At 35.6% G+C, this 11,532-nt stretch overlaps 1 protein-coding gene and 2 long non-coding RNA genes across 4 annotated transcripts; 1 reads left to right on the forward strand and 2 right to left on the reverse strand.

The window, feature by feature from the left end:
• Positions 1–414: 414 nt before the first annotated feature.
• On the reverse strand, positions 415–1,850 carry LOC123674505. 2 transcript variants are annotated; one of them, XM_045609394.1, is made up of 2 exons: positions 1,606–1,849; positions 415–856 (listed from the first exon to the last, which is right to left on the reverse strand). In XM_045609394.1, the coding sequence occupies exons 1-2, from the start codon at positions 1,775–1,777 to the stop codon at positions 711–713; spliced, it is 318 nt and encodes a 105-aa protein (XP_045465350.1). In that variant the 5' UTR covers positions 1,778–1,849; the 3' UTR covers positions 415–710. The 2 variants fall into 2 exon arrangements, 1 of the variants encoding a protein (XP_045465350.1); XR_006746666.1 differs by lacking the exon at positions 415–856 and adding an exon at positions 863–1,055 and having other exon boundaries at positions 1,606–1,850.
• A 4,511-nt stretch (positions 1,851–6,361) lies between these two features.
• On the forward strand, positions 6,362–7,496 carry LOC123674507. Its single transcript, XR_006746668.1, has 2 exons — positions 6,362–6,497; positions 6,908–7,496. It is a non-coding gene; the product is annotated as an uncharacterized LOC123674507 (long non-coding RNA).
• On the reverse strand, positions 6,711–8,481 carry LOC123674508. Its single transcript, XR_006746669.1, has 2 exons — positions 7,536–8,481; positions 6,711–6,831 (listed from the first exon to the last, which is right to left on the reverse strand). It is a non-coding gene; the product is annotated as an uncharacterized LOC123674508 (long non-coding RNA).
• Between the last annotated feature and the right edge of the window lie 3,051 nt (positions 8,482–11,532).

The raw sequence follows: 11,532 nt of genomic DNA on the forward strand, positions 1-11,532 counted from the left end.
TGGTTTTAGAGTCACGCTGACCGTCGGGGCTGAAGTCTACGCGCTCAGCTGTCTGCGGCAACTCGTTTCAGTGTCATGCTGAACGTCGTGGGGTATAGTCATGCCCAACCAAATGAGTGTTCGAGTTGCTGTCGTGAATTTTTTATGGAAAAAGAAAAGACTTCAACAACAACTAAGAAAAAGACTTCAAGTCAATACACTCATTTATCAAAGATTGCTAGTGGGAGCATTTGTTACATTGTTCAATCAGTTAAGAGATGACGAAACCAAATTCTTTAATTACTTTCGCATGTCATCAAGAACTTTCGACGAGTTACTGGCAAAGTTACATGATAAGTTACTACGTTGCATTTACAGGCGTTTACCTGTATCACCAGCTGAACGATTGATGGTTACTTAAGGTAAGAAAAAAAAACAAGTTGTTTTAAATCGATTTATTGTAATCAAATTTACATGTGGTACATCCGTAGCACATATGTTGACCAAGTGCCATCATTACCTTGAACCTCATTATTCGTTGTGTAATTTGTCGATGAACTGTTAGCTCTAGGGTACATATTATGAATATCCATTGCCACTGCTAACACTGTAGAACGAAATTTTGTACAAGATTAAAGCTCTTTAACACTGGGCCCAAAGATGAAAAAAGGCCAGGTCGTCGTTGTCAATATCTGGCGTTTAATTGCTTAGCAAAGTTAACAGTTCTTTTTCTAAATTGTTATTTTCTTGGAGGGGTTGGCGTTTCTTCCTTTTTGGTATGCGCAGCATTTGCGACGATCCCTATTCTTGTTCCGATTGCGTGTTTTCAGCGTTCTCCAATGTAGAAATATTGGAGGTGTCTTCGGTATCAATAATGCTGGAAGAATTGTCGGAGTTATCTGGCAATGATAACGTAACTACAATAACATCCGTTGGATTCAAAAAGGATAATTCATCATAATACACATTTTTTAAAATCTTTTTTGCAGCACTACCTGAATGAGTTTTTCTCATAGAAGCTTTACATCTAAAAAATGCATCCCGAGCAGTCTTCCACCTTTGCTGGATTAGTTTTTCTTTAACAATATGAAAGCAAACAATAAGTAATATTTTTTTTTCTCAGATTTTTGGCTACAGGAAATACATTCACAGATCTACAATATTCATTCAGGCTGGGAGTAACTACTATTAGTTATATTGTAAATGAAGATTAAGTCGTGCAAGAAGATACATTGAATCCACGTTTGGCATAATGTCTAACAAATTCAGAGTGTTTCATACTCCTATGGCTATTAGTGTTAAAGTTTCCACAAATTAGTAAAGGCATGCTGTATATTGCATAACTTTATACGAGTTCGAGATGGCTACAGGGTGGAAGATTCTTTGACAATAGAGGGCATGATTGATATACAAAATAATAAGCCCATGAACAGATCGGGGAATGTATCACGGAAATTATTTGATCAATATTTTTTGACACCCATTGGAGAGTTCCCTGGCAAGATACATGTATATTTTAACATAACCTTGACATATCTTTCTTTATACTTGTTTGAGAAACTTTAAGCTATAAGAATTGATACATAATACTACGAATAGAAAAATATATTAAATTAACCTACTTACCCAAATCGTTTTTTTCATTTTCCTGCACATCCTCAAACAGTGCGATTACGATGTCGTTCCAGGCCTTCAATCGGGCGTCTTTATTTTTATCGAATATGTCACTGGCGTCCCATAAACATTTTCGCAGCCGAACTTCTTCAATCACACGACCAGTATCAATATCGCGATTCATTGTTGCGTCTGACTGTCCCTGTCAGCGCGTGCGTTTCACGTAACGATAACTAAAGGCGGCCACTCACGATGCGCCCATGTTCGAGCGTTTACAGTCGAGCAGCTCGGGACACGACCGCACGACTGTAAATCAGAGAATGAACTTGACTGCTACCAAACGCTCGAAAAAACGCTTCTTGAGTGGCGGGTCTAAGGCCCAGTGCACACATCCGACTTTTGCGGTTACGACACCCGTTGCGGTGTCGTACCTATTCAATGCACACTACATACTACACCGGCGTGGTTGCGGAGCCGGATCAATTCAATGCGCACTAGTTTCCCATTCAGCATCGTGAATGTAATACTTTCTGGACTTATTTGATTATAGTATTTGTTGGATCATAAAAATTTAAAACTTTTTCAGTTTTTCATGATTTCTAAGAAACTGTCACACATATGATCTTGAAATCTCTAGCTGTTTCAAAAATTGAATTTAAATTTTTATCAATACTTTCGCAATAACTATAGACAATGATAAAATCGTTTGGAAGAAAATATATAGGCTACCAGCGGACTCACCGATCATGAGAAATAAAGATGAATTGTTGAAAATCCTGTTGTTCGAAGAATTGATGAGAACAACATACTACTACCCAATAAATTTTTCTGATTACATCATCTCATTTTAGTTTATTCAATGAAGAACTCGATATCCAATTCCCTCTCTACCATTGTGCGAACTCACGACAAAAGTCGTATGTGTGCACAGGTCAATATAGAAAAGAGTACTGAGAGATCGCATGTACGACTGCGGCCTAGAGGGACATGCTACCAAAAATCGACCGCATGATGGCAGTTACGACGTCGCAACCAGGGGGGTGAAACTCGTAGTACTAAATTGGAAACAAATATTCTATGCGCCTACCTAACAGAGAATGAAAGAGATAGAAGATGTATGGTTATCTCTGTCGCTCATGACAAGAAGGATAATGTTCCAAAATCTAAATTGACATTCGACAGTTGCAGTTTGGCGCCTTCGCGGTTTTAGCGATTAAAATGTTTTGTTGCAGTGTATAATGAAAATAATTTACTAGGCAATTCACTATAGTTTCTCATCGTTCTTCGCAATTATTGTTTTTCTTGTTAAGGATATCTCATCCCAATTACCCATTCCTGAAAATGCCACCAAAACCAGTGAAACTTTCCCTTTATAAAAATGTATTCTATTGCAAATTTCCATCTTGTAAAAATTCTTATAGGTCTAAAACCCTAAACCATCAGCAAAACAAGCGCTTTTTCTGTTTTCCTACCAATCCATCAAGGTTATTGTCATGGCAAAAAGTTTGCGGAATAGAACCGAGCGTGAAATGTTCATATTTTCGAATATGTGAGGATCATTTTTTACCATCTGATTTTAATTGCCCTAACTCTAACATTGTTTCCCGTCTTCGTGTTGATGCTGTTCCAAGATTTCCACCAAAATATCATGTTCTTAATGAACATAATTACACACGTAAGTCTGAAACTGATAGGTTATCCTCCAAAGCCAGCATCAATATTATTAGTGATGTACTAATCACTCCAAGCACTCTTATGACCTCAACATCTAATTCTTGCTCTTCTATGCCCTCACCATCTAATCCTCCCACTCGTATTTCCTCAGCATATAATCCTCGCACTCCTATTCCCTCAACATCTGATCCTCTCAATCCTATTCCCTCAATATCTAATCCATCAACTCCAGTAAGTAGCCCCGTATCATGTACAAGTGAATTTTCTAGTTCTGAAACAGCTCAAAAAAATTCATTAGATATGTACTCATTTTTGACAGACAGACAAACAGGATTTTTACGGAAAGTTGGGCTTCATAAATCAGATTTATCCTTTGAGCAGGAGTCCATGTACAAAATTCATAGAACTGTGTCTTCCAGATTATCGAAACTCAAAAATTTATTAAATAATGAGCGTATTCAGTTTCAAACACTGAAAGAATTGTACAAAGTTGGTAAATTTCAATTTATTGAAGACAATTTGAATAAAGTCACTACGCAGTTCATAAATTCACAATTAAGAAATGCCAACAAGCCTCCAACAGCTCGCCGGTGGCCTACAGAAGATAAAGCTTTTGCGTTATCTTTGTTTAAAAGGAGTCCAAAACTTTATAACTATCTTCGAAATATTTTTCAGTTACCATCACCTAGATCACTTCAATTAATTTTGGCTTCAATACCTTTCGAATGTGGACTTCTTAAACCTGTTTTGGAACACTTGAAAATTCACGTTGAAAACATGGACGAGATTGATCGTTATTGTGCCTTAATTTTTGATGAGATGTCTTTGAGTAGTGGTCTCTACTATGAAAGCCACAAGCAAAGAATATCTGGCTTCGAGGATTTGGGCACAAAGGGTAGAACATCCAACCCTGCAAATCATGCTCTCATTTTCATGATACGGGGCATCAGTAAATGTTACAAGATGCCTGTCGCATATTTTTTCACTAAAGACTCCATAAAAACTGATAATTTGAAAGAAATGATTATTCAAGTTTTCAGAGAGCTACGATTGGTAGGGATGAAGGTTTGTGCCACAGTTTGTGACCAGGGTAGCTCTAATAGGGCGGCTATTGCTGCTCTCACTAGAGAGTAACCAGACAAAAACCCAAGTCCATATCAATTTATAGTTGATGGAGAATTAGTGGTAACAATATTCGACGTACCACATCTTTTAAAAAATACAAGAAATGCAATAATTGATTGTAGGATAGAATTTGAAAAAGGAAAGTTTGCAAGCATGGAACATATTTTGCAAGCTTTCCAATTCGATAATTCTAGACGTACTTATAGATGTCTGTTTAGAATGAAAGAGTCTTATTTCAATTTCAAAGATTCTTACATGAAAATGAAAGTTAAAGTAGCAGCTCGACAGCTGAGTCAAACAATGGCAGCAGCCATTGAAACATTTCATTCTTTCTGGACATTTGAAATCAGATTCTTTACATACTGCGGAATTCTGTCATCTGATGGATAATTTATTTGACTCACTGAACAGTTCACAAGTGCGTAATCACGAAGGAAGAAAATTTCGATCTGCACTATCGGGTAATTCTCCTCATTTAGAGTTTTGGTCTGACATGTTGTCTAAAATTAATAGATGGAAAATTTTTGATAAGCAGGGAAAGTTGAGAAATAATTTTAAATTCGTTGATGGGTGGCTAACAAGTATTAGAGCAATCATTTTACTTTGAAAAAAGTTACAATTGGAGGGGATAACATTTTTGAATTTAAGGAACTTTAATCAAGATCCTTTAGAAAACTTTTTTGGCCAGATAAGGCAGCATGGTGTCTGCAATACGAATCCCACATGCCAACAATTTGTTGCAGCTATGAAAACTTTAATTATTAATAATTTAAGTTCTCCGCTCAGCAAATCAAGAAATTGTGAGGATGATTTCTGTGAATTTTTAGGGAATTTTGGTAAATTTATTGAAAAGTATTCAGACACCATTGACTAAACTTCTGAAACATCTTGTAGTAATACAATTGTTGACACTCCTGATACTACGGATGGAATTTTTTTGGAGCAAAATTATGCTACTGCTTATGTAGCAGGGTATATTTTGAGCAAAGTTGATGTACTGGACTGTGTTCAGTGTCGAAATAACTTATTCTCGAATGATGTGATTTTAAATCAGCATCTATTCGTTACGTTTAAAGAGAACGATGAGAGAACAAGATTGAATTATCCGAGTGAAAGGTTAGTTCAATTTATAGATTTAATACATGAAAAATGTTATAAATACCTCCACGCAAATGCCCACAATGTTAACCTCGTAGATAACTTTCGAAATTCCTTCAAAAAAGAACTCGTTAATTTTTCATTTTGTGGGGAACATAACATAACAGAAAAAATTCTCAATATGACTGCACGGTTAATTATTTATAAATATTTGAAGGAAAAAAACCAGTTAAAAACAGGAACTGCCAGTAAATTAAAAAAACAAGCAGTATTTTTGGATTCGAATATAAAAAACAAAAACCTCAACATTTGTTGAAAAAAAAATTTTTTTGACTGATTCGTTTAATTTTTTCATTTGTGATATTGTTATAATGAGTCTTTTATTTATATATATTATTACGTTATTATGTTTTGAGTTTGAAAGAACGAATTATTTTTCTATCCAAATATTTAAAAAACCTCAACATTCGTTGAAAAAAAAAATTAAACTTGTTACTCTATTTTTAGATAATTTTTTATTAATTCGTTTTCAGTTCGATAATCAAACAATTTCCTATTCTACTATTAAAAAAACTCAACATTCTTTTGAAAAAAAATTAAAATATTTTTAAGACTGATATTAGATATTACGTTAATTTATTTTTTGTTTGAAAAATCGAACATCATTTTTCTTTGCGAGTATTCAAAGAACTCAACATTTGATGAAAAAAAATTTTCAAAACCATTTTCTCTGATATTAAGTTAATTTGTTTTGTGTTTGAAAAAATACATCATTTTTTATTCAAATATTAAAAAAATTCTCAACATTCGTTAAAAAAAAATTTATCTTGTTCCAATATTTTTCGATGATTTTACGTTAACGTTCTATAACCAAACATTTTCGGATAGTAGTATTGAAAAATATTCAACATTCGTTGAAAAAAAAATTTTATCCGTTAAGACTGATATTAGATATTATGTTAATTTATTTTTTGTTTGAAAAACCAACATTTTTATTATTTATCTTTGTGAGTATTAAAAAAAATCAATTTGTTCAATAAAAAAAAATTTTAAATCTTTTGATCTTATATTATGTTATTTGTTTTTAGTTTGAAAAACCAAACATAATTTGGTATTTAAAAAACTCAACATTTCAATTCAATTTCAATTCCAAAATTATTATTTGTGATATATTTATTAGAGATTTGTTTTTTTACCGATGGTGTTTTTTAGTCAGTAAGAATCTGACACTACTGTTTGAGTGCGGACCCTTGCAGTGTCTCCTGTGAGGAAGGATCCTCTCAGGCAGCTGTACAAAGCTTTATTGTGTTTGTTTTGTGCAGTTGATGCAAGATTTTTCACCTATACAAAAAAAAAACTTATTATTGATCATAAAATTGTTGAATAAATTCGTTGACATTCTAATATCTGTTTACAGGTCTGCACAACTTTTGGTCTAGTCTAAGGATTGAAATGAGTGCCTCAAATCTTCGATGGACGACTCCATTGGTTATGTACATCCTAAAATGGCTGTTTGATTACTATATCATCAATTTTTAACAGAATTATAAATGATTGAATGAATTTGACCGGTAAAGGTCAATAATTAATCATGGAAAACCCATTTATTATGATAGTTGCCGACGTGAAGCCAACATACTTTAAAATCCCATATATCGCAGACCTCTCACAAAAAGCTCGTCATTTTCCAAAATACGAAGGGGTTGCAATTGCTTTGAAACCAGAGAACATCAAAATAGATAATTTTTTTACACTTTCATAGACTTAAGTTTATATTTAATATTGTATTCCTTCTTTCAGAGCCCTGAAGGTATAACGAAACTGGTCGGCAACTAATAAATGGGATTTCCATGGTTAATTTTTGACCTTTACCTGCTAATTTCATTCAATCGTACAGTCATTATCAACCAACAATATTATAAATTATGTACTGTATTTCTGTTTGTTCCATGTAGTGTGTCCATTGAAATATTAGATAGAAGTCAAATAATATAGAGTGAAATCAATGTTTGCTCTTTTTACTAGTAGAATTAAAGGCCGCTTACATTTCAAACTTTCCTGCGGTAATTTCAAATTTTCCCGCCCTGAAGAAAGCCTATTTCTCACTTTGCCCGTTGGTGTCGCTAGTGCGGACCTAATCAAGATGGCGGCTATTTTGTTTCCACAGATTAGTAGGGAGATTGCATTTCTTATTATTAGTATTCTGTGGTCGCAACGACACGGCGGGTAGTGTGCATGCTCCCATTTGATTCTTCGTACCACAGGCCGCAAGTACGACACAGCAACGGTGTCATAACTACAAAAGTCGGATGTGTGCACCGGGCCTAAGCTCGTTAGCGTGTCGGCGCCGACGCGTAGCTCGTACGCGCTCGTATGTCTCAGCGCTGAGCCGTCGGCGTTATTCTAAAACGCTTCATAAATAATCATACAAAATGGCCTGTCAGCGCCGACGGTCAGCGTGACTCTAAAACCAGCCTTACCAGAGGTCATGAACCATCGATAGCGCTATCGATAACTATCGATATTTTGAGCAATCGAAAACTATCGATGGAAGATTTAAAAAGGTTTTCTGTAGTTTCTGTTAATAACACATAACACGTGAGAAAATGAACAAATTTGTGACCAAAGCGCGAACCAACGCGCGCTTACTACGGCCAAGCGATAGAACAGCGCTCTACGCATAAAAACGCGCGTTGGCATGTGTACGCTTCGAAGAAAATTCATGTACTTGTAAACGCTCGTTGTCAAAACGCGCGTTGAGCGCTTGTCATGTGAACGGGCTCTAAAACTAGAAGTGCTGCTAGTACAAGTAGTACTACCAGTATTACCACCGGTATGTAGACATAACATAAAGGCAATCATAACTTATGCCATTTATATTTATAGAATGTTCTTCAGATGATAATTCTAGAAGTACAACAAGAGAAGGCAACAAAAGAAAGAATAAATTCAGTTGTATGGAAATGTTTCAAACGGTCAAGTGATCGAAAGCTCGCCAAATGCTTGACCTGCCAAAAATAATATAAAACGAGTGGTAACACCAGTAACTTGTCCGATCCGGAAAACTTTGAAGAACAACATAATAATCTCAGGATTGAAGGTGGAGGATTCAAATTTAGTACATTCTGCGCTCGAGCAGCTGAATGCCCTCCTTGGGATCAACATAGATGTTAAAGATATCAATGATATTTATAGATTAGGAAAGGGAAAACCTCTGATAAAAATAGAGTTTGTATCCTTCCTAACAAAAAATCTAGTCATCGGTAGCAGACATAAATTGAGGGGCACACAAATCTTCATCAACCAGGACCTTTGTGAACAGGATAGAGAAGATAACAAGCTCTTAAGACAGCATTTGTCATTAGCGAAAGAAAAAGATTATAAGGCATATATACGAGCGGGAAGCTTGTTTATCAATGGCAAGAAGTACTCAGTTGATCAACTAAGAGGAAAATCTAGAGTAGATACGCAGTCCTTCTCTGCTCAAAACGAAGACGAAGAATCTAGATCCCAATCTGCCGTAGATACAAATTGGTCATCAAGTGCGCCCAATAGTCCAGCTCCAGTAACCCGATACAAACAAATGCTAACAGAACACGAACATTTACAAGTAGAAGAGGATTTGAGAGTGAACAAAGAAATAGCATCCATCAATCAAGTGCTTAGCAAAGCAAAAGATTGGGAAGAATTGGGAAGGACGAGATCACAATCTTCGGGAAGCGTAAAGAAAGGAAAGAACACCAAACTTACCGATATCAAGCAAAAGAAAGGAGGCTGAAGCTTCTGGCAAATTCCGAGAGGCAGTACAGACAACCTCCAATTGAATTTGTAATTGTTTTTGTTTCTATTTCTACTTTGAATATTGTATGTTTGTGTATATATATAAAAAACTGTAATTTTGTTGATGTTATGGATCCATTTTTGAGGGACTTTGAAGGGGAATTATATAGGGCTGAATATGTGTCTTGTGTAGGGAATCTGAAAGTTCACAATGTGGGATCAAAATTTAAAATTATTCATGACAATATTAGAAGCATCGAAAAGAATTTTGATGAATTTCAATTATTGTTGAGAGAGTACAATGAGGGATTTGATGTTATTGTTTTGACGGAAACATTTATTATATCGGATTTGAGATTCTATGATATTTGTGGATACTCATGTGTGTACAGTGGTGGGACCTTTAACAAAAATGATGGTGTCGTTGTCTATATTCGGAATAATTTGGAGTACAATGTACGGATAGTACCTATAGGGCAAAGTAAAGCTCTAGAAATTGCCATAACTCTAGAAAACAAAAATGTTAAAATAACTGGCATATATCGCTCACCGAAGAGTTGCGTAAAAATTTTCAATAGACACTTGAGTGACTACGTTGCCAATGAGAACTCGAGTGATTATCATGTCATAGTAGGAGACATAAACATAAACCTTCTATCAAACCATGAAGATATCGACGAATACAGGAACATACTAAGTTCATTTGGATATGAATCTTACATCAATGATATAACAAGACCTTCTGGACGTAGTTGCGTCGACCACTTCTTTCTTAAATGCCGAAAGCCCCATCCAAATCAGGCCAAATCGTTTATCGTCGGCACAGATGTTACTGACCACTACACAATACTTCTTTGTCTCGATAAAGTGGACACACCTCAGGAAAAGCGTATACAACAGTATAAATATTATATCAATTACAAAAAACTGAAGGATGACTTGGGAATGATTGATTGGCAGGGATTGATGGAGGAAAAAGAAGTAGATTCCATTGCAGAGTTATTCATTGAGTTATTGAACCAGCACACACAGAGGAACACAACAAGGATCAGAATCAGTTGTAGAAAATCAGGAAAAAGTGAGTGGATTACCCCTGGATTGCTCAAATCGGTCAATAGAAAGAACAGCTTATACAAGGAAATGATGAAAAATCAAGGTAACGTTGAATTGAGACAGCAGTACACAAAATACCGGAATACCCTACAGAAACTCATTAGAAACGCTAAGAGACAATATATGAGTAAAAACATCAAGAGGAATACTTCAAAAACTAAGACTCTTTGGTCATACGTGGATGACCTCTGTGGTAAGTCTAAGCCTGAGACAAAGATAAATTCTATCTATAATATTGAAGGACAGGAAAAAGTGAAGAAGGAGGAGATTGTGGAAGAATTCGGAAAATACTTCAATGAGATAGGAAAAAATCTAGCTGAAACCATACCCCATACACTGGAAATGAATGAAAGAGAGGTGTACTGTGATGAGACATGTTTTCTGTTTCCAACATGTTCAAATGAAGTAAAGGAAATGATCCAGAATCTGAAGAATGGTGGAGCGCCAGGCGATGACGGCATTAAAGTAGAACTCCTCAAGAACATCAAGGAAGAAATAGCGGAACCCATTATGATATTGGTGAATAAATGCTTTGAATCTGGAAGATTTCCCAGACAATTCAAAGTAGGAATCATCAGACCAATACATAAATCGGGAGAAGAAAACATTATATCCAACTATAGACCTATTTGCCTCATATCTAACGTGGCCAAAATATTGGAGAAAATACTGAAGACTCGAATCGTGAAATTCCTAGAGAAAAAGAAAATTTTATCTGAAAATCAGTATGGCTTTAGGGAAGGAAAGTCTACAGAGGACGCAATTAGAAGACTAGTCGAGAGAGTATACAGTTGGTTGGACAGTGGGAAAACGGGTTTGTGTGTTTTCATAGACCTAGAAAAGGCTTTCGACACAATTTCACATGGAAAGCTTCTAGACAAACTCTATCGGTATGGATTCCGGGGAAGAGCATGGGATTTGTTGAAAAATTATTTGACAGACAGGCCTCAATTTGTACAGATCGACAACCATAAAAGCAAAAAAAGATTTTTAGAATATGGAATACCCCAAGGGACAGTGCTAGGACCGATTCTGTTCACAATATACGTGAACAGCTTACTGTTGATGAAAAAGAAGGGTGAGGTCATTAGCTTCGCAGACGACACTGCTATACTATACGAGGATGAGACATGGCCGAATTTAAAATCT

The sequence above is a fragment of the Harmonia axyridis genome, chromosome 3 (assembly GCF_914767665.1).
Source record: "Harmonia axyridis chromosome 3, icHarAxyr1.1, whole genome shotgun sequence".
Taxonomy (NCBI): domain Eukaryota; kingdom Metazoa; phylum Arthropoda; class Insecta; order Coleoptera; family Coccinellidae; genus Harmonia; species Harmonia axyridis.

Coding starts and splice junctions, on each gene's coding strand:
- LOC123674505 (XM_045609394.1), bottom strand. CDS start 1,777: ATGAATCGCGATATTGATACTGGTCGTGTGATTGAAGAAGTTCGGCTG. Junction 857..1,605: donor AAATGAAAAAAACGATTTGG/GTAAGTAGGTTA, acceptor CAATTCTTCCAG/CATTATTGATACCGAAGACA.